Genomic DNA, 22,683 nt, shown 5'->3' on the forward strand with positions numbered 1-22,683 from the left:
AGGAATGAAACAGCATGAGAGAGGTAATGTGTTTCTTTTTAATAAACTGCCTGTACACTTACAAAGTTCTCAATGCTTCGGTTTACATGTAGAGACCCTCATTATGCTACTGTGTAAGTGTGGTGCTATTTTGAGCCTTGTTAGTGGTATAGAAATAGCGATTTCTTTCTACTGTACGTGTGCCCCGAAGGCTAGCGTTAAACGTTAATTAGCGGTTTGCAATAAAACTGGTCACATTCGACTAGCATGGAAATAAATCCCAGCGAACGGTCGAACTCGTACAAATGTGTTATTAACCCCTAGGTTCATTTTGCGCCGGAATTGTCCTTTAAGCCCAAATCACACCTAAGATTCGCAACGAGATGAGCAGCAACTTGATGCAACATTCTAAAACCTTGCAACTGTGACCAGACATGTGAATGCTTTGCGACGGCTTGTAACGATGTGCAACATCTAATTCACACTGCTGTAACCTCCTTTCTGTAACGGTTTCGTGTCATTGCGAATCTTTAAACAGACGATCTGAGGGGTTTTAGAACATTAAATACAACCCGAAACTAAAAAACAAACCAGGCTTCTACTGGAGACCGGCCTTTAACCCAAACCTGTAGCCACGCCAGGCGTTTAAAAGAGACAGGCGTCTCTTAGGGACTCGGTGATTATTTGAAGTTTTACGGTATGTTAGGTCACAGATACCTTCAATTACAACACCTCATTTTTACTTTTTTGTGTTTAACTAGGTGGCGCTATACATGAAATGAGTAGTTATGGAATGGGTTGACATGGCCCCTTGAGATCAACATACAAAAAAAAAATGGTCCTCCTAAACCCTACGGTTTTCGAGATATTCACAGAAAACTGTGTCTGCCCTACCCTCCTTTCGGGGGGACCAGTCCAGCGGGGGGGCTACAGATCAAAACAAAAAACGATGGTTCCATGCAATCCATGTGGGGTTACATGCCCACCAAGTTTCGTGTACCCCGGTCTTTCAGTGTCCCGGGAATCATTGACGGAAATTTGGGCATGCGAAAAAGAAAAAGAAAAAAAAAAAAAATCTGACTAAACCTATATGACCGCCGCGCAGCAAAGAGAATTAGTTGTATACTGGTGGAAGGGAAACGTGAACTCGGAGATGAGTGTTGAGTTACCAGCGGGAGACTAGCCAGGGGAACTGCAGAGTAGGCCTACGACTTGAACCAGGGATCTTCGCAACACCTCGACAAGAGAAAGGAAAACATTATCGTCAGCTGACTGCGTGATGTTAACAACCCCAATTGCGTTTAAGCAACCCGGTTGGATAAGCCTAATGTAATACATTTTTATTCTAAAGAATATGGAGCAGTCCGCTACAATGGTCACATGGGTTGGTGTGACATTTTCAGTCCTGTAGTACCTGACCTACTTTTTTCAGCCTTAAGACATGTCCTTAGAAAAAGTAAAGTTGGACCTGATACTTTTAAGTTGGCTACATACAATGTATCATATGATTGCAACAAAAAGCAAACATGGGTTTGCATTGTATATGCTGTCCTTTCAAGACAGCAATACAATTGGTGTTTTTAAAGAAAAATCACCATTCAGATCAACTTTAACCCCATGAGGCCTGCTCTTTTTTCAGGGCATTCTCACTACCTTTAGTAGGGTCATTCCACGTCATTTCAACCAGGGCCCACGCACTTAGGTCTCAAACAAATTACCAGGTGTACCTATGATACCCAGGAGACACACTGTAAAATTATTTTTATGTAAGATCAATACTTTCCATGATACAACCAGTTTTACGGAGGGAGGGGGGTTGTTGATTTTGTTCAGCCTTTTTTGGTCAAAGTTCACAAGCCCATAGCGCAAGAACTAAACCATGTAGGAGGCTCAGATTTTGCATGCTGGTACATAAATACTGTAGGAATAGTATGTAGCAAAATCATCACATTTGGTCTGGATGATCCTGCATGGTCATAGCTGTCCCTCAAAGTTGATCAACATTTTATTGGAGTTTTTGGGCTTTTGGGCTCTGTTTAGGCCTTCAGAAGACATATTTGTACTCAACATAGGCTCTTGATTTATTTTCCTTACTGAGATAAGTAGAAACACTCACAAAAAGCAATGAACAGAAAATAAATTCCTTCAGGGTCTGAACAGCAGACCTCACAAGTCTGAATCATTTTCAGAGTACCCAAACACCTTGTGGGAATATACAAAGATTTTTTAAAATATATTTTTTCTTTATTCTCCATGATCCCTTATTTTTAAAAACACCAATTTGACTTGTCTTATGCAAATCTTTCTTTTTTATTTTCCACCCTGAACAATATGTTTTATATAGTTACCACAGGTTACTCTATATAAAACATATAGATCTCAATGGTGCAACGCTAAATTGGAACAAATCTAAAAGGTAACTTTAGCCTTTATGGGCTGTTTAAAGTTGTCCAAATGTATAGGTCGTAATTACGCGTTGTTGTAAAGATATTGCATGTAGATGTTGTACTACAGTATATAGGCTACTTTTTTGGTGACCAATGCACGAACAAAACCGGGAAATGGACAAATATTGTCAAGGCTTTGAATGTTTCCATGTGTGCACGGGGGTGTCTTCATTCACGGGGGTGTCTGTGGATAGTATTCATTCCTGCAGGTGCCCTCGTGGCCATGCATGCGCCCTTAAAATAGCATCTGAATTTGCGCTACTGACTTTAGACCAGGATTTTCCTGGTCTGTGGCGGAATTGTTTTCTGAAACTGCAAAATATCAACAGGGAACGTTTGCGCCAGAACACGCCTCCTCTTTTCGCTGAACCGCCCCTGTGGGTACAATTGCCGACCTACATGTAATTTACCGACATGTGCCTGTGGAGAGAAAATTCCAATATGCTCTGAATGCAAAATAGGAAAGACATAAGCGCCAGTATACAAAGTCAATTGCGCTTGAGTGCATGATGGGGCCCTATAACTTTTGAATAAGACAACTAACCACCTCAGAACTTCTTGAGTATATACCTTTTCTCATGGACTCTACTTTTGAAAGGTTTTGATATTGTAAGTGCTCAGTGATTCAAAATTACTTGAGAACAAAAATATGCATTTTCCAGTTGCGTTAAAAATGTATCTGTGTTTGTTTCACTGGTTGGTATGACACTAATTCCAATCTACAAGTTTATGCTCCAGAGTGAATAGTTTTGGCAAAAAATATGGTTTCATTGACAGGAATATTTTTAAAAATGATACACATAAAATACTGGCATTTGGTGCAGTTTTCTATGCCATGACCATCCATATAATTGAAAAGGCCTATCTCAGTAACGAAATAAGATGTCAGACTGATAATTCCTACTATAGTCATAAAACACAGGGGACTGTTGGGATAAAACAATGTGTCGACTATGGTGTCGAATCCAATATTTTTGTGTTGAATTGATATGAAGAACAAAAAAGACCTCAGCGTAATTAGCATGTATTATAATATTATAATGTAATTATAATATAAACTATGTATTATAATGCTTGAGAGGAGTTTTAAGAGCAGGGGATGTAGATGGAATGCTTTATTTTTTATTCACGTAGCAGGTGACATCAGGCGCGCCTGCAGGTGTACGTCCGTACGCACTGTGCGTACCATCAGACTCGACAACGAGAAAAAAATTCCCTTGTGTGTGTGTAATGCATTCACACCAAATTGGCCCACCATACCTTCCCAACTATGCACAGTATTCCATTAGCTGCCATCAGGCTATTTACAATTTTCTATTACGTAACTTAGTGAACACTTATAAAAATTAACGCGCACACATTTTGTTTGAGCAGGAGACACAATACGCATGCAGGCACGTAGGCTACTTGTTGTTTTCTTTTACTCGGCTCTCTATATATCTATATATGGTTATCAGCACACAATGTTGAGCTAATTCACTAATTCAATACTCATGATGGATATCACAAGTTTAAACAACAGAAATTATGGAGGCAGCAAAGCTAGAGGAGTTATTCCAGATGGGCAAGAACAAGGTAGGCAATTGGTGTGCTTGTCAGAACGTTAGACTGCATTACAGCTGTTTAAAGCCAGACGTCAAGAACAAAACAAGGTAACTTTAGCCTGTATAGGGCTGTATCAAGTTGTCCAAATGAATAGGTCATAGTAGACGTTGTTGTTGTATTATTGCATGTGGATGTTGTTATGCTATGTAGGCTATTTTGCTGACCAATGCACGGGGTTAAAACCGGTAAACGGACAAATATTGTCCACGCGTATTTTTTTTTGCGTGGGGGGGGGGGGGCGGTGGGTCGGGTGTGCGTACCATAGCATTAATTCCTGAAGGCGCCCCTGGGTGACATCACCATGTGGCAGGTCATATAAAGTACTGCTCTGTGGTACATGTACTTCCAGTGGGAGCCCAAATATGGTAGGTCCCAACGGTGCAGGTTACAGTATAAATGAGCTCTCTACTCCGTGTTCACCGTAAAGCCAAAGGTAATTGATGTACTTTAAACATCCATATGTATATCTATGACCAAAATACTACAATATGAGATGTTGTGAATGTGTTTAAATGCTACTTCATGATGTTACAGAGTATTACATGTGAAATATGCCTGAAATGATGGGAAACATCTCTACTTTTAAGTTCTTTATTCTTTTTGGGCTGCAGGACTCAGGAGTTTACAAGCCTCTGTACTTCTTGTTGGTGTTTGTCCTTTACATCCTCATTATTATAGTCAACTTAACTTTGATCTTTATTGTGGCAGTGGATAGAAGCCTCCATGAGCCCATGTACATTTTCATCTGTAATCTGTGTGCAAATGGACTCTATGGGACTGTTGGTTTTTATCCTAAATTTTTGCTCGACCTGCAATCTGACCTTCACACGATTAGTTACAATTGGTGCATAATTCAAATTTATGTTATTTATACCTCCGTAATGTGTGAAATCACTGTTTTAACAATGATGGCTTATGACCGGTTTGTGGCAATTTGCAGACCATTGCAATACCACAGCATTTTGACTCCACATGCTGTACTAAAGTTGCTGGGACTTGCCTGGGCTTACCCTCTTTTGACAGCAATAATATCTATGCTACTTACTGCTAGAATACCCATTTGTGGATATGACATCCATAAACTATTCTGTGACAATCCTTCATTACTAAAACTGGGATGCCATCAAGCCATAGCCAATAAGGTATTGAGTATGATATTGATTACAATTCAACTTATGCATTTTGTTTTAATTTTCATTTCTTATGCTCATATTATTCAAGTTTGTATATCATCCAAGGAGGGTAGAACAAAATTTACTAAAACTTGCGTGCCTCATATTTTGGTTATAGTACTCCATGCCATGACAACACTGTTTGATGTGCTTTACAGCTGGGAAAGTTCAGTAAATCTTCCAGGTAGTGTACGCAATGCATTGTCTGTGCAATTTCTAATTCTTCCTCCACTTCTGAACCCAATAATTTATGGCCTACAACTTCCAAAGATTCGAAAAGTACTATGCAGACAACATTGTATGCGTCATCTTAGAAATAATGATTGCTCATCTTGAGATTGCTTGTTTGATGAACTGTGACATCTTGCTCTGAAATTAGGTAGAGAAGTACACATGAAAAGCTTTATGAACTGTGTTGACACACTGTGACCCCAACTGATGCCATCGTTCCAGTTAGTGTGTATAATGCATTTTCTGTACAATTTGTGAATCTTCCACCACTACTGAATCCAATAATTTCTGTGCTAAAACTCCTACAAATCCAAAAAAGTACTATGCAGACAAGGTTGCAAACAAAGTTTTGTTTTATATTAGTATATTATGATAATTGATTCATGAACTGTCCTGGGTTTGGAGTTGTAAAGTTTTAATGATGTTGAACAATGTGAACTCAAGTCATAAATATATAAAACAAAAATATAATTTGATCAGAAACTCAGTAGATGGAGTCAACAATTTAATTCTGGATGAATGTACAATAATGAACATGACAATCAGGTTCCTTCCTGGCATGAGCATCACTGGACCTTTTACAAGGGGTGTCCCAGTATTGAACTGCTGTGCGCCAGCAAATAAGTTAAGGTTTTTAACTAGCTCCTGTTGCCTCTTTGGCATGTTTTATTATTGTAATTATCATTTGACTGAACTGTGCCATTGAGTTGTGGGTCTAGTGACACTCCTACTTCCTGGTAGAGCTTTTGCCTAAGCCATCCTTGTTTACCACTGAATACAAGATAAGGCAAAATGACCACATATTATAGACTTAAAAAATACAATCATATTTATTTATATATTTTGTTGTTTTTGTAAATATACTGTACAGTAAAAATGCTGTGTAATTACCATTGCTGTGATCAAATTGGCATTTTCTTCAAGAAATATTTGCGTAGGACTTGTATGATTCTTATGAAGTATTCTTTGGATCGTTCCACTGTAGATGCAAGGTGCCAGAACCTTTACAGACACAGCAGGGCTCCAGAGTGCAACCAAACCAGAGTGCGACTAAAAATTTTCCTGAGTCGCACTGGTGCACCGAGCACCTACACTTTCCTCACATCTGCTGTCTCTCCACGAACTAAACGTTTGTTCTCCTTTCACTAGTGGTGCACCAGTACTACAAAAGTATTCAATATGAATATGAATATCAATATGAAGTATTCAAATTACTAAATATTTTTAGCTATTAGTAATTTTGCAGATCATACAATACTATACATTATTAACAAAATATATATATTTTATGAATTCCAAAATATGAAATAGGAACATATGACAAGCCATCATTTTCCAAGTGTGCGTGGAGGGTCTAGCAGAGACTAGGATCGCCACTGATGTGAATGATCACAGTATATTCAATATTACTAATGTCGTCAAGGTGGTGGAGGCCCCAAATCAAATCAATACTGTCATTCCTGGTCCATGCTCTGACAAAAGCTCAGACACGGAATGTATATGGAGAGCAATAAAAAGAGGACCTTGAAATTGTGACGTTAAAGGTGCCGCGATGAAAAATTTGGGTGCGCCTTAATTTTTGTGCTGGTGCACCTAATTAAAAGTTAGGCACCAGTGCAACCAATGCAAAAAGTTCTGGAGCCCTGCACAGGAACATGCAGTCCGGAAAAATAACTATAGGTTATCCCAGGGATTATCTGAGGGATACGCATGTTGTGTGGTAATTTGCTGAAGCTCTATTCAGTCATCACAACAAACAATTTTCAGTCCTGGTTACATTCACTGTGGCCTCAGGGTCATTCAGTAAAGTTTTCTTAGCAATGCTGGGACATTCATTTGTGGTCATATCATAACACTTTACTTCACAGTATCGACATAAGAGTGACATGACATTGTCATGACACATGAAACCTAACCCTAACCTCTAACCCTAATCCTATCCCCAACCCTAACTCTAAACCTAACCCTAACTTGTTATGACAAAAACCGAATGTCACTTAATAACAGAAGCGTTATGTCATAAACCAGGGGTCTCAAACATAAGGCCCGGGGGCCAGATCAGGCCCGCCAGCAGGTTTCATACGGCCCACCAGATGTTTTGGGTAGGAAGGGGAAAATTAGAAAGAATAATAAGGTACGATAGTTAGATAAGATATTCACATCCAGTTGTCTTCAACAATTTGTAATAAGCAATTTCTGTGATAAATTCATTAAAACTAGCACTACAAATACAAAAATCAGGAGGAAGAGGCCAAAAAACTGACACGGAAGTAGGGTGTTTCAAGAGAGAAAGAGCAGGATATGACGGCAGTAGATGATTTTTACTTGTTTGTTCTCGAGTGGGTATAGTAAAGGAGTATATCACCAAACAACACTGATACCCATGCAGAGAAATGATAATGACCATGACAGTGACGGCCCCCACGGGGTCTCATTCCAACAAATCCGGCCCACTGCCTAATATGAGTTTGACACCCCTGTCATAAACGTTTATGACTTGTTTATGACACTTTCATGACAGTGTCATGTCACTCTTATGTCGACACTGTCAAGTAAAGTGTAACCGTCATATCTTTGGTTCGGGGAACGTCCGGAGCGTTCTTTGAACTATTTTTTATTTTTTATATAGATGATTTCATTCAATCTCCTCTGTAGGGGTGTCACGATATACCGGTTTTGATAATCTTGATAATTAAAAGATGAAAATATGAATACGGTGTAAATAATGCAGCATAATGCAGCAATTTCACAATGTTGAATATAACCTAGGCTTTCTCCAATTTTCTCTCTCCCGTGAATTTCTCTCTCTACCTCCTTGCTCCCTTTAAAACAAGGATTCTAGAGTGCTACAAAGTCTCTCTGTCTCCCTCACACGAGTGCACACAACCATGTTGTCATAGCAATGCAAAAACTTGATGCGGTGACTTGTCGGATACAATGGAGAATACAGCGAATAAGTTATCCCCCAGCTTTAAAAGTACTAGTTCTCTTTGGGCTACAAACGACGGATGGAGTCCACCTTGAGGAAGCTCCTGTCAGCAGACCAGCTGTGTAATTACGTTGGTATCTATAACAGGTAGTAGAAACTTAGCATAGTCGACTTTGAGCAGAGATGAAGTGAGAGGTTATCACTAAATTCATTCCCTGGCCAATAGTACTTGTCCCTCCCCACAGTCAGTGCTGATAGTGACCCACTGGCTTGGTGGAAGAAATGCCAATTCGGTCAGAAGTGGCCAGAAAGTACCTTTGTATCCCGGCAATGAGTGTGCCATCAGAAAGGGTGTTCAGCACAAGTGGCCATATCCTGACTCCTCAGCGGTCAAGACTGAGCACTGAGAATGTGAATATGCACTTTAATATGAACTGATAGGACTGGAAGTGTGCCACTTTTGAAAAGGCCCTGTTGTAGACGGGTTCTACAGCCCATCATTCCTTATTTTTAGGGATGTGACGCTCGAAGCTGACGTTTCGAAACAGTGTCGAGCTTCCGAAACGCAGGTGTTTCGAACAGTGTTTCGAAGTGTGGTTCAAAACGCCCATGTCACGTGACCATGGCTTAGTGAGGCTTCGTGGTGTTTCAATTTGGTTTGGACAGGTGCACAGCCTTACCGCGCGAGCCAATTACCCGAGTAAACACCTGTTTGATCTAAATTACAAAGTCCCAGAATGCTTAAAAGTCATTCAAACACATCCTATCTTTGTGGGTTTTTTGTGAGGAGAGAGATTTTGAGAGATATAGCGACATAGAGACATATAGAGATATAGCGATTTATAGTGCATTCTTGTGATTGATAGGTTAGTGATATAGATTAGTTGACAGGCTAGAGACAGACAGTGAGCGATAGTTTAGATAGATATAGTCTAGTGACGTTAATATTTAGATAGTAGCAGAAGTAAAAAAATATATGACTGATGCCTTTATTTCAAGAACAGCTGACCCTTTGAAATACTGGCAGGAGAGGAGAGTGGTTTATCCAAACCTAACTGTGATGGACAAAAAATATTTGTGCATGCCAGCAACAAGTGTGCCTTGTGAAATAATTTTTTCCAAGGCTGGGGAGGTTTATTCAAAAACAAGAAACAGATTAAATGCCAAGACGGCAGAACAACTGTTATTCCTAAATAAAAATGTATGTTGACATACAAAAAATGTGTTGTTTATTTTTCCCATGTTGTACCTGTTTAGTCTAACCTGCTTCACATGTATCCTTTATTTCCCTACAACAGTGTTTCTCAAAGTGTGGTCCGGGGACCACTGGTGGTCCGCAAGCTAGCCCAAGTGGTCCGCGAGCAGACGTGGTAAAATATAATATAGATGAGTTGTTTGCAATATTGAACCAACTTGTATGTAAATCCAAACATTTCTGCAAAACTGCCTATGTAAGCCATGCCAGTTTAATTCATATGAATTCTCTGACACAATAATACAATCAAAGTGGTTCAGTGAGTAGGCCTATTGTGTAATTTACTATTGAAGTAGGTCTAATTTATTTATTTATTTTTAGCTAGGTGGTCCGTGAGGCTTTTTTTATTGATTAAGTGGTCCTTGGTCTGAAAAAGTTTGAGAAACACTGCCCTACAACATGTTCCCAAAAAAAACCCTGGGCCATAAGCATAGCCTACATTTTAAAACCATTGTAGCATTTTCCTCTCCAGCATATTCCAAAGGATAATGTACTATGAAACTGAAATAACAAAACATCTAACTGGCAGATATAAAAATATTCTAGTTATTGAAGGCATATAGTCTGAAATTTCTAAGCACCAGCAGGGAATCGAACACCGGACGCTCCTGCCGAATGCAAATGTGTTAACCACTCAACCACGTGGCTGTGGACGAAATCTTGTGTTCCATGTTGGCTATTTATATTCTTCGTCTGAAGCAGTTGTGCTTCACGGTCAAAATGTGATGGTGACATCTAGTGGCTAGTTTTGCTAACATGGAGTTACGGGTGTCAGATTGTTTCGAAACCTCGACACATTCCGGCGCAATTGCTTCGAACGTTTCGTTGTTTCACAAAGCCTCGTTCTGCCCATCCCTACTTATTTTGTTCCAACAAGAAAGCATCCTTTCATCCTCAGTATTGTCCATCTCCAAAAGCTGTTTTCGGTTCACGGCGAGCTTTTGCTTTCCCTGTCTCCTGACTAGGGATGTCACGGTAAACCGGTTTTACTATTAACCACGGTGTGTGTAATGGTTGGCTTAGGAGAGCTGGACCAGAGTGCAAGGCAAGTAGCGACAAGGCAAACTTAGCGCAAACAGGAATCTTTAATATGAATTTAACACTACAGCAAACCACAAAACAACATCAATGACTGACCGGGGACTGAAGGAGACAAGAGGGTTTAAATACACAGGGGTTAACAGGGCACAGGTGAACAAGGAACAAGACACAGGTGGAAACCATAATTAAACTAACAAGGATCAGGTGAGGGGCGGAGACACAGGCACATGGAACAGAGACACATGGCAAACAAACAAAGGAGCGCATGGCTGACAGGAACTAAAACACAGGGACAGGAAGTAAACACAGGAGCACATGGCACAGGAGGTAAACAAAGGAGGGACAGGGAACACAGGATCGTTACAGTGTGAAATGTCATGGTTAATAAATTGTGAAGGCTCTCCTACACCGCCTTTCCGTTGACAGGAGCCTGGTGGAGGACTTTGTGCAATGGTGCAAACTCAATCATCTTCAACTCAACACTTCAAAGACCAAGGAGATGGTGGTGGATTTCCGCAGGTCTAAGCCCACTCTGCTACCAGTCCCCATTGATGGGGTCAATGTGGAGGTGGTAACCACCTACAAGTATCTGGGTCTCCACCTGGACAATAAACTGGACTGGTCAGCCAACACTGATGCACTCTACAAGAAAGGGCAGAGCAGGCTGTACTTCCTGAGGAGGTTGCGGTCCTTCAATGTGTGCAGCAAGCTCCTCAGGATGTTCTAACAGTCTGTTGTTGCCAGCGTCCTCTTCTATGCAGTGGTATGCTGGAGAGGAAGCACAAAGAAGGATGCGGGGCGAATTGACAGGCTGGTAAGGATAGCTGGCTCTGTAGTGGGAGCTGAACTGGAGTGCATCACTTCAATATCTGACAAAAGGACCCTGAACAAACTGATCAACATCTTGGACAATGAATGTCACCCACTCCACAGCACTATTGTAAAGCAGAAGAGCCTGATCAGCTGGAGACTTCGCTCACTGCCTTGCACAACAGACAGACTGAGGAAGTAATTTGTCCCCAGGGCCATTGAACTGTTCAGTGCTTCACTTAAGAGAAGAGGAGAGATAGACTTCTCTGCATGGTCTGTCTGCCTCTTCACCCCCTCCATGTTTGGATACTGTCTGTCCACTAGCCACTTTTTACCACTGTCTTTCTGCCTCACTGTTTGCGTGCTATATTAGCACATTAGCACATATACTTTTAATTACTTTTTTTCTCATTAAAACATACCATAAAAAGATTACCGCGACTCGCACAGAACCAAAATAAAGTTACACCAGTGGTGCAGCGGTCATGCCAAAAACAGCGATACATGGCTGCTAGTTTAAGTGATGCAGAGGCATGCACAGCAATACATAATAATAGGCCAATGTTAAGTTGATTTGCTCACTTGCATCTGTCAAGTTTGTATAGCTAACCTACTGTACCTAGGCAATGAGATTTAGTTCATTTAGGCCTACTGTTGGGTTTAATGACATTTCAGAAATAGACTACGCAACCTTTTAAACCTGGAGAGCGTTACTTGCTAACTATCCCGCTAGCTCACATCATGTCTGTCATTTGAATAGTGCTCACCAAAATCATAAAGGAACATTGCGAGACACTTACACTACCCTCCAGAATTATTGGCACCTCTGCTAAAGTTGACTAAAAAGAGGAACATAAAATCATCTTTTGGAAATTGATCTTAATGCCTTAAGTAAAAAAAAAAAGAGAAAATATTTACCCTTTAAGGACCCCAATTTTCTTTTTGAATGGTTAATATATCATAAAAGTTCTTCCTTAAAATACAGGGGTCATAAGTATTGGCACCCCTATGTTAATTCCCATAGAGGGAGGCAGATTTTTATTTTTAAAGGCCAGTTATTTCATGGATCCAGGATACTATGCATCCTGATAAAGTTCCATTGGCCTTTGGAATTAAAATAGCCCATCATCACATACCCTTCACCATACCTAGAGATTGCCATGGTTTTTATTTCAGTTAGCCTATTAGCTGGTTTGATGCTCATTGAGCTCAATGCAAATCAAACCAGCTAATAGGCTAACTAAAATAAAACCATGCCAATCTCTAAGGGTGTGTGATTATGTGAGGCTATTTTAATTCCATTATTTTTGCGGACAAATAATTTGCGGACGTTCCCCGAACCAAGGATTTGACCATGAAGGAACGTCTGTTTTTTACATTTACACACTATACCAAGTTCTTTGGAAACAGGGTTGTAATGTATTTTATTAGTTATTTATTGCTTACAGAATAATGTTATCTGTTGACGAATAACCAGTCCCACAGAATTATACACCCTCTACAAATGAATCAATAAACCTGTCAAAACAGTAAAATAAAACACACAAAAATTCAGAAATAGAAAAGTGACTAGAATATACTGTTAAAGGTATAATTGGAGATCCTGGAAAATGCAGCCAGAAAAGATAGATTTATATCCAACGAAAATAACAAAGGAATCTCTCTCCAGGCAATTAATTAGAATGCGCGCTGACGACACGCACTGACGCATAATGCTAATTGAGTGAACTTGCCACTACAGTAATTTCGTGTGTATTAGCCACATTGTGTATAAGCCGCAGGACAGTGTTTTATGCAAGTTAAGGGTTATGATGCAGTGCTACACATACTCACTTTTCACTTTTAAGAAAATGATCAACAAAATGGCTCATTTCCTGTGTTGAGGTGGTGGGCCCAACAGCTCTTTCCCACAACCTTTCAACTGCTTACAAAAAACAAACATGTCACACATCTTGAAAACACTTTTGATGGAATGAATGGGTAGAAATGGTACCTAAATGATCCAAATTGCTCTTTTCCAAATTTTTGACAGGCTGTGTCTTATTTCCTTATTTTTTATGCCATATATGATTGGATGCAACAGTGGAGGGACAAGGAAATAGGTAAATGTTAAAAATATATTAACCTCACTGGGTAGATAACGATTGACACGGTTATAGGTGACAGAAAACAGTGAGGCCAAGGAAAAGTTTACAAAAACAATTATGTGTGGAGAGCAGGTCTCAAAAGTTTTCTGTCTAGCCTGTCCCGAAGCCTTCAAAATGAACATTATTATTTTAACATAAGACAACAGAACTAGTAGCAGAGGGAGAATTAATAGAGCAATAATGAGACATATTGCATACATGTTGGTCACACGACTCTGAATGCTGTCACCACACGATAGGCCCGAAACAGATAAATTATCACAAAGTATCTTATGCAAAGTATTTTTGCACAAGGGTATGCGAGAGGTAAGGAATACTTGACCAACTATACAAAGAACAGGCACAAGGTCAGCAGCTAACAGCAACTGCCTTACTTTTTGTGGTGTCATTATGGTGTGGTACTGTAAAGGTTGGAATATGGACACAAGTCTGTCATAAGCCATCACTGTTAGCAGTGTGTTGGTACAAACCCCATAGGTTGCAGTGAAAAAGATTTGAACAAGACAATCAGCATATGAGGTTGTATTCACACGTGTTAAAAGCATGACCATCACCTTTGGCCAAACAGCTGTACTTCCAATCAACCCATTTACAATCAAGCAGAAGAGAAATATATACATTGGCTTATGCAAGGATGTGTCCAAGTAAATTAACAGCATTAGAGTTACATTGGCAACTACACATGCAATGTACATTAGGAAAACTACAGTGAAAAATACATTTTTGGCTGAATCCATGTCCTTGTATGCTGTGAAGGTCAAAGTGACCCTGAAGGAAGACCCATTCATCTCTGTAGCCTAATTGTCTAAAACAGAAAATCTGAATATGTTAGCAGTTGTAGAACACTGTACAAATGTACCATATTGTAGGACATTGTATAAATTGCATAAAGGAATTATTATGACCATTAAAGAAGAAATGTGCATACAGTATGCAGCATACGCATAACCATAATGCATCAAATGTAGCCTACTCTGAATTTTGCTTACCTTTTTGTCTTTTGTATAGTCATGTCATGATTCTCAAATAACGACTTGCACCTGTAAAATTATTGTACATGTCATACGATTCTCAAGTAACAGTGCTTCTGTACCTGTATATGTGGTTCATGACAAGGCCACCATCTCTTCACACTGAAACTCTCCTGTCTCGTGCGTGTGCCCTCCCTCTACTTTTATAATATTGCTCCTGACAGTTGAGGTAACACAGCTAACACTGTACCAAAAGCAACCAAAGTAAGTCCCACAGAGCAACTCTGTTATTAGGACTTGATATGACAGCTTTTTTTTTTGCTGCGGATATGTTAATTTTTGAGTGTTGTTTTTTATCCCATATGTTTTTTTTCAGGTGTTGAGCTGCTGCGGGTCCAGCATAATCCAGGTTTCATCAGACTTTGAAGGCTTTGTTCTGTAACTATTGTGTTGAGCTGGAGCAGAATTGATCTGGGGCCGTATTCACGCTCTCTCTATCAGTGTACAGTATGCTCCGTAGCTGACTGGCAGAAGATTATTTTTTACCCACTCGAAACCTTTTCCATATTGCAGAGGATATAAGGCGTTGACTGAAATTATTTATCAGAAACGTTATTGTAAAGGAATGCGCCCGAGCGAATGGTTGATCAGACTGAAAGATGGGACTAATGCAGCTTTGAAGTCAAAATGCTTTTCTTTTATTAGTTTTCTTAGGCTGCCGGCAGGTTTAGACAAAACAAAACAATGATGACAAACAAACAAAATACTAAGTCAAAATGGGAAATAAACACAGGGACGATGCCCACACATAACTAGGCCTACCTCTGAGGTCTTTTAGCATGACCTCGCTTCAGAGGACCCTGTAGTCTGAGCTATACAGCCTCCATTTTAAACCACAGGTCAACCATGTATTGACACAAATCAATTATTGCATATGCACACTATTTTAGGTAGCGTGACACAACACACAGGCAATACATTACTAAGAGACATTCACATTAATTCATTGTAATGCCAAACAAAACCTCATTAAGGAAGAAAAAAACAGTCTAACCACCCCTGCTCCAATGAGGCTTCTCACGTCAGAGCGTGAAATGAGCGCACAAAAGATCTACATGCCCTGCACCTCAGTTTGCTCCCACATACCCGGAAGGCACCACAAGTACAGACAACAGGTAAGTATGTTCATACATACAGTACATCCATACATACAGGCCTAACATTTCCCCTTTATCAGCTAGTAAGCATTGATGGTCAGATACGCACTTATCGCTTACAGTACATCGCTATATCAACATTACAACAAGATCACATAGTGCAATATTTAAAATGCAAATACATTTACAGGTCATTGTCCACGATGCAGCGGGAAAAACGCCTTTTTCCGTGACTTGATGCACTGCCTCTGTCACAGTTATAGACACTTTCAACAATAAAAACAAAAACAATGCTTGAATGTTGTATTTGGGCCCCAATCTACTTCCTCTGCATTAAGATAACATATGGAATGTTAAAAAGGAAGTCTTGTGGGGCCAACTATGATGCTGATAATGGAACTCTCTTGAAAGGGTCCATAAAAACTGTTTCTCTGCTCGAGTTCTGAACATAGAACCAGAGAACATTCCCCAAACAAAAGATTTGACAACAAAAGAACGTCTGTTTTATTTACATTTTACACAGCGTACCAACTTCTTTGGAAACAGGGTTGTAATGTGTTTTATGTTACACAAAATGTAATATGTTACACAAAAATCTGAAATAGAAAAGTGACTAAAAATACAGTGTTAAAGGTATAATTGGAGATCCTTGTAAATGCAGACATGAAATTATAGATTTCGAAAGTATCCAACAAAGGAACCCCACTGGTTAACCTCTCTCCAGGCACTTAATTAGAATGCGCACTGACAACACGCTCTGATGTAGTGATACCCTGTCTATCAGGAGGCTCCCTCTGGTCACTTGTGTGCAATGCATGTACGAACTGAGAGCACGTGCATGAGGGCAAGTTGAGTTGATTGATAGTAAGTGTTACTTGGTTACTTGTTGCGGCCTGCACAGAATTATTGGAAGGCCTTTTCAGTCTTGCGGCTTCCACAGGTGACTGACTTTTTTCCCCAACAGGTTGCTATGGGGTTCAAGTTCAAGTAGCTTATTACTTAAGAGGGGGGGGGGGGGGGGGGTTCAAAGATGGTTTCAAGTTATATAAAAAGCTTCAGAAATGATCTATTCAACCTTTAAGGGTTATGATCAGGGGTGTAGTGGTAAAAAAAGAGGTAGGTAAACTATACATTCAGTGATCAGGTGGACCACAATGCGGTCATCGGAAAAGGCGGAACATGGTATACCGGTGTGTATCCTGACCACATCGCTTTAGGCTACCATTTGATGTACCAAGGTTATCGTTGGGTGTCCCCTCATAGGCCACACAATCACTATTCAAATTTAATTCCTACAATAATCCAAGTTCATTGTTAACTCCAGAAGGAATAAATATGGTTGAAGTCTATAAAGTTTATTAAATCACAATAAAGAGAAAACAAAAATGTCAGGATGTAATCAGTATGCCAGAATGGCCTAATAACCATAAAAAGTAAGAAATATGAAATCTTACAGACAGACTACCTATAATGAAATAAAATGTTAATTTATTTAGCATGCATTAAGTGTGTAGGAGTCCAGTCTGAATGCTATAGCCTACCTACATCTTTAAGTTAATTGGCCTAATACTGTACACGTCTTTGTGACAGTAGCATTTTTAAAAGGCCAAAGGGGAGGGGGGACTCCCCCTCTATTGTTTCATATGGTAGCCTGTCAGAGTAAACTTATCCAGTTATTTCTCTAAGGACTTTATTATGTCTGGGATGCGAAGCCATAGCATCATCCAAAATTAGTTGTAATGACTTTGTACCCAAGATTATATTCCATTGGTGAGCTAATTATGAGAAATTAAACTTTATTTCAGTTCACATAGCAAACACTGTTTCCTGTGATTGGTAAATATTATAATAGCCTAACATTGACTAGCTGACTTGCAAAGGGAGCTTGTCACTAACTTTTAGTGGCTTAAATGCTAGAAAATGCATTAAATAACAAGTTATCTATATATTTTTACTCCACTAAGTGTTTATGTTGAAACCCAAAATGGACATTTTACTTCATCAAATGCTTAAAAAACCAACTAACATCTATTTTTACTTGCTAAAGTTGTTAAGAAGACATCGTTTTTTCCCCACTAAACTGTTAGCTGCTATTACTCCATTGAGATTGATTGGGATTTAGCTAAATAGCGGTGGTTTTGCTGACAAAGTTGCTAGTTGTCTGCTGCCCTCATTAGTTGCACTGTGTTCCCAAAAAATTGCCCGATGTATCATCAGCTATACAGTTAACAATCACAGCTTGAGTATGGATGTAATATCTCATAGCCTAACTAGTGAGAGGTCGTCTGACCCTGGAGAGTGGCACAGATTCTGGGGCAGATAGACGTCACTTTTTTTGGTTTTGACTCTAACTAAATGGTGCATGTTCCCACGGTGATGTGGATGATGACTGCATGAAGACTCATGTGTAGCCTAGATTATATTTTATAAACGAATACAAATCATCTTTTCTACGTTCTGTTTATGTAGCCTGTAGGATGTTTTTAACTTTTCTGAAGAGGAAAAAAATGCTTCAGATGAAATAATTTGGCAGACCCCCTGCAGTACCTCTGCGGACCCCCTAGGGGTCGCAGACCCCCGGTTGAATATCATTGGTCTAGGGGAAGTGTATAGGTCTGCCATGCGGGAGGCCATGGGTTAAAAATAAAATACAAGATGCTGCAGCCAACAGCAAAATCACACGATTAAAAGCCCAGCCTCATACAGCCTTCGGATGCTGAGCACGATTGAAATTTTGAAAAGGAAGGCACATTTTGTTGTTGTTGACCAATTGTGGTATACTTCAGCCAAGAACACAATGATACACATATCTAAAAAAGTAAACACCAATCTGTTTATCCAGACAGTGATGCCTATGGGGTAGGTCATTAGTCCACTGCTTGTGGCGTAATTCCTTGATGGGCAATTTGTAGGCATTCCCTAGAGCAGTGTTTTTCAACCACTGTGCCGGGGCACACTAGTGTGCCGTGAGAGATCATCAGGTGTGCCGCAGAAAATTACCCAAATGTCACTCACTGGTCCAGAAAAGCAACTGTTGCATCAAATAATCTATAACCACATGCTCTCATTGATTGTATGATTGCACTATTTGTGGTATGCAGGCATTTTACAACGGGGGCCCCATATCCAGTATTCACAGAATCATCACATATCCAGTTCATAACAACAATTAAATTAGATATAGTCACCTACAAATGAAACAGAGGGCGCTTGTTTTATTGAGCAGGTCTTGCATAGAAGCCATAATAAGGCCATATCTGTGTATTATCTGACATTTTAAGCTATGGTATGTTTATTTTTTCTTCACATAGGATGTTAGTGTGCCGTGGGACATTTTAAGTGTCAAAAGTGTGCCGTGGCACAAAAAAGGTTGAAAAACACTGCCCTAGAGAGCACATAAGACAAACATTCCTGCCAAGAACTAACCCTTGAGGGACAACACAGGTACTCTACTTAGAAACAACTAACCTCCTGATTCTCTTATTACTATTAAGGAAATTTAAAAAATAAAATAAAGGAGGAAGCCTCAATGCACACTCAATGATATTCTACTTGCATTTTTAAGATAATGTAGAGGTTGTGTGTGTTTTGTTTTTTTTTAAACCATCATTCTACATATCAAGTATTATAAATCAAATGTATTGTGTTTCAGGTCATTCAATTAACACACAAGTTACACTATTGTTGGCCATGTGGGAACTGATCTGTGAAGAATGGTTTGTGGAAAATAATATGTCTATTATGTGACAACTGCATGACACTAGACTTAGATCTTTTCCATTCCTTTTTCATTTTTCTTTCAAAATAGGTTGCCTATTGTAGCATCCCAACCGAATTAGTCAAAGGTCTTGAACTGATGGTCTTTGTCTTTATTGAAGTCTCTAAACTCATTCACAACAAACCAACCACAGTAAAAACGTATTCCTCATCAGAGGGTGCTAATTGCATGTATCGTTCACTTATACAGTATGGTTTCTCTAGTTTATCTCGCGGTAGGAACTTAGTGCTGTTCATTCAAGATAAAAGTCCCTCAAGACAACACTGAATACAGGGTAGCATATGCAACATAAAATGCAATAATAATAATAATAGTAATGACATTTCAAAATACATGAATGTTTTTTCTTTAGAATTAAACTTAAATTGGGGATGTTACACCTATTCTTAAGTAAAGGTTGGTAGTTTGCTAACAGTGTAAGCAATATTAAATTAAAGTACAAGTTGACATCAAAATGTTTTAAAACATTCTTTACAATATACAGTTTCTGAGAACATGCACATGCCTAAAGTGCGCTTACACACCTTTCAGACATAATTCTGCATTGCGAGAAGACAAGAGCTCCAGAGTCTTACAGCTTCTACACACAGTTGCGTTCCGTCAACGCATGCCAGTGGGTGTTCCCGATGGTAGCTATGCAAATGACTTGAAGTATAATCGTAATTTGATTGGTTGGTGCCGTCCGTCAATTGGCCGGTGCCGTCTGTCGGTGCAGCAACAGCTGAACTTCTCAACGCGAGTGAAGGGAGAAACGCGACGCCCCACGGACCCACAATTCAGTTCGGCAACGGATGACGTAAGCTCATGTAAAGTGAATGGGATGCGTCTCCAGCACTGCAACGCACACAGCTGTGTGTAGAGGCCGTTAGCCTCCATCAGGCTTTAAAAAAAATAAGTATGTTTAAAAAAAATAATGTTTTTACACTTATACTTAACAAAGTGTTATTGCCATCAAATTTGGGGCACTTGTGGGACTTTAAAGGAACCGTATGTAAGAAATGTATTTCAATTAATCATAAAATGGCCCTGAAATGTCACTAGACATTAAGAAGTCATGTTGCAAGTGAAGTTGCAGCCCTCAACTGATGTTGATGTTGTGTTTTGTCATACCTATCTACTAATCACAAAGTCAGTAGTGTTTTGGCATCAGGGTTGGCAACCTCGTGTTAGGGGGGAGGGGATACACCGCTCTACAGTAATTTCAAAGTGAATCTTACATATGGTTCCTTTAATTTTGAAATTAACAGTTAGTCATCAACATCAACTCTTACACCTCAACAAAATTAACAGACATCAAACAATACATTTGTGAAATATGAATATATCTTCACATTGAATTTGTCAGGATACTGAATTATTTATTTATTTATTTATTATACACTTTATTATTATTTATTATACACTTTATAACTACAAAACGTAACATTTACAGACTTACTTACATATCATAACACCCCCAATTATCACCACTTTTGTTCGGAAATTCTAAAACAACGATGTTTTTTAACACTTCAAAATAACATTTGCTAAATTAACCTTACATTTTTCAGTAGCCATAGATGTGTAGATTTGAACAAAATCTAGTTTGGTTCTTAACGGGAGCATTTACTGCCTGAAATTTTTGTTTACCAACGCTCAGAGTTATAGTGCTAGGTATTCCAGAACGCAGGTTTACAGGCTTAACTGGGTATGTTAACCCAGAGTTAGCAGTAAACCTGGGAGTTCAGTTCCAGAACGCTCAAATATGATCAGTCTATGTAAGTAACTATGGTAACATAAGCTCTGAAGTTAACTGGGTATGTAAACCCAGAGTAAACGGTAAACCTGGGATTTCAGTTCCAGAAAGCTCAAAAATGATCAGGCAATGTAAGTAACTATGGTAACATAGGCTCTGAACTTAACCTGGTAGGGGGTAGGTTTTGTTCAGGTTATGTTCAATTATGTTCGGTTATTTCAGAGCATGTTCATCCAGGTTGCTATTTTTACACTTGTCACGCAATGACGTTTCATTTTGAAGAAGGTCCGATTGACAAAGAAGCACAAAATCATGTAATATTTATCCGTGGAATTAGCCGTCAGAGGGCGACATCACATGATAGCCCATCCTTTCTTTTCCAAACGAGTTTTACAAGATCGCTATAGTTTTTCCGCTAAATCCTAAATTTGGTTAATTGAAAACATTCGACTCCATCCCTACATTAGGCTACGCATGGATTAGAATAGAATAAAAAAAATCTTAGCTAGCCAACACCATAGTGGACATTTGCCTTTGGCTCACCAGACATTGGATGGACAAAAAACATCTGACACACTGAAGATATAATTACAGTGCAGTAGGCTACAAAAAAGGGAAAACATATAGAAAATGAATAAAAAAGTTTAAGACTAGGCTACATAACAGCTCAGCCAGGTATGTGTGTTGTCACTAGTTTGGTTAAGAATGCCGATGGCATTTGGGATAAAATAGTTTTTCAATAGGCTACACTTCGTCCCCTTAGAATTATAGGGTTCTATCTACGTTCTGAGTAGTTCTGAGATATTGAGCTTCAAAGTCTTAGAATTCCATAGACTTATACTGATAAGTGGAACAAACCTCTTCAGATATAATGTCCAAAAATGTATACAACTACAAGAAACACCTCACCTCATCTTCTTAAGGTGTCACAGAATAAGATTATGTAAATAACTCAATTTTGACAAAAATGTCAGATAGAACCTTATAATTCTAAGGGGACGACTTTTTGCCACTCTCCAAATTATGTGCATCGATGATCGCTCTCCGACTGCGAGTTTTTGTAATGTTAGTATTGGAGACGCAGAACATATCGGCAAGCTATCGGTCGGTGCGTAAAGTTTGCCTTGCGCTAAAGCAGTTCATACGCAACTTCATTCGTTTTCCTTGACACAAACCCACGAGGATCATTAAATTGTAGTTTCACCAACTGGCAGGTCAGCATCACTTATTAAATTTTCCAAATATGCACCGAAATGTGTCCAATAGGCTACCCATGCCTTCCGACATTCTTCACCCTTCCGATGATGGAGGCGCAACGCTTTAACTTGGCCCACAGCTGCAGAACCCGCGTTAAAATAGAAAATTACATTTGGGATTCTCAAGGAGTCAATAGCCCATTCAATCGGTGACAAGGTAGGCTAGTTTA

The 22,683-nt window shown here is 39.4% G+C and overlaps 2 protein-coding genes and 1 long non-coding RNA gene across 3 annotated transcripts in view; 1 reads left to right on the forward strand and 2 right to left on the reverse strand.

The window, feature by feature from the left end:
* The window catches only part of LOC143121953 (uncharacterized), a 227,219-nt gene that overhangs the window by 11,467 nt on the left and 193,069 nt on the right, over positions 1-22,683 (reverse strand). The window lies entirely within an intron of this gene.
* On the forward strand, positions 4,595-5,600 carry LOC143122226 (olfactory receptor 2G6-like). The gene is made up of 2 exons (XM_076283083.1): positions 4,595-5,173; positions 5,583-5,600. Exons 1-2 carry the CDS (start codon positions 4,595-4,597, stop codon positions 5,598-5,600), a joined length of 597 nt encoding a protein of 198 aa, XP_076139198.1.
* Positions 13,463-14,404, reverse strand: LOC143122227 (olfactory receptor 52K1-like). The gene has a single exon (XM_076283084.1). It carries the CDS (start codon positions 14,402-14,404, stop codon positions 13,463-13,465), a length of 942 nt encoding a protein of 313 aa, XP_076139199.1.

This window comes from Alosa pseudoharengus, unplaced genomic scaffold, assembly GCF_046254945.1.
Source record: "Alosa pseudoharengus isolate Yale_2024_CS ecotype anadromous, Long Island Sound unplaced genomic scaffold, YU_APseudo_1.1 YU_APseudo_1.1_scf_13, whole genome shotgun sequence".
In the NCBI taxonomy this organism is placed as follows: domain Eukaryota; kingdom Metazoa; phylum Chordata; class Actinopteri; order Clupeiformes; family Clupeidae; genus Alosa; species Alosa pseudoharengus.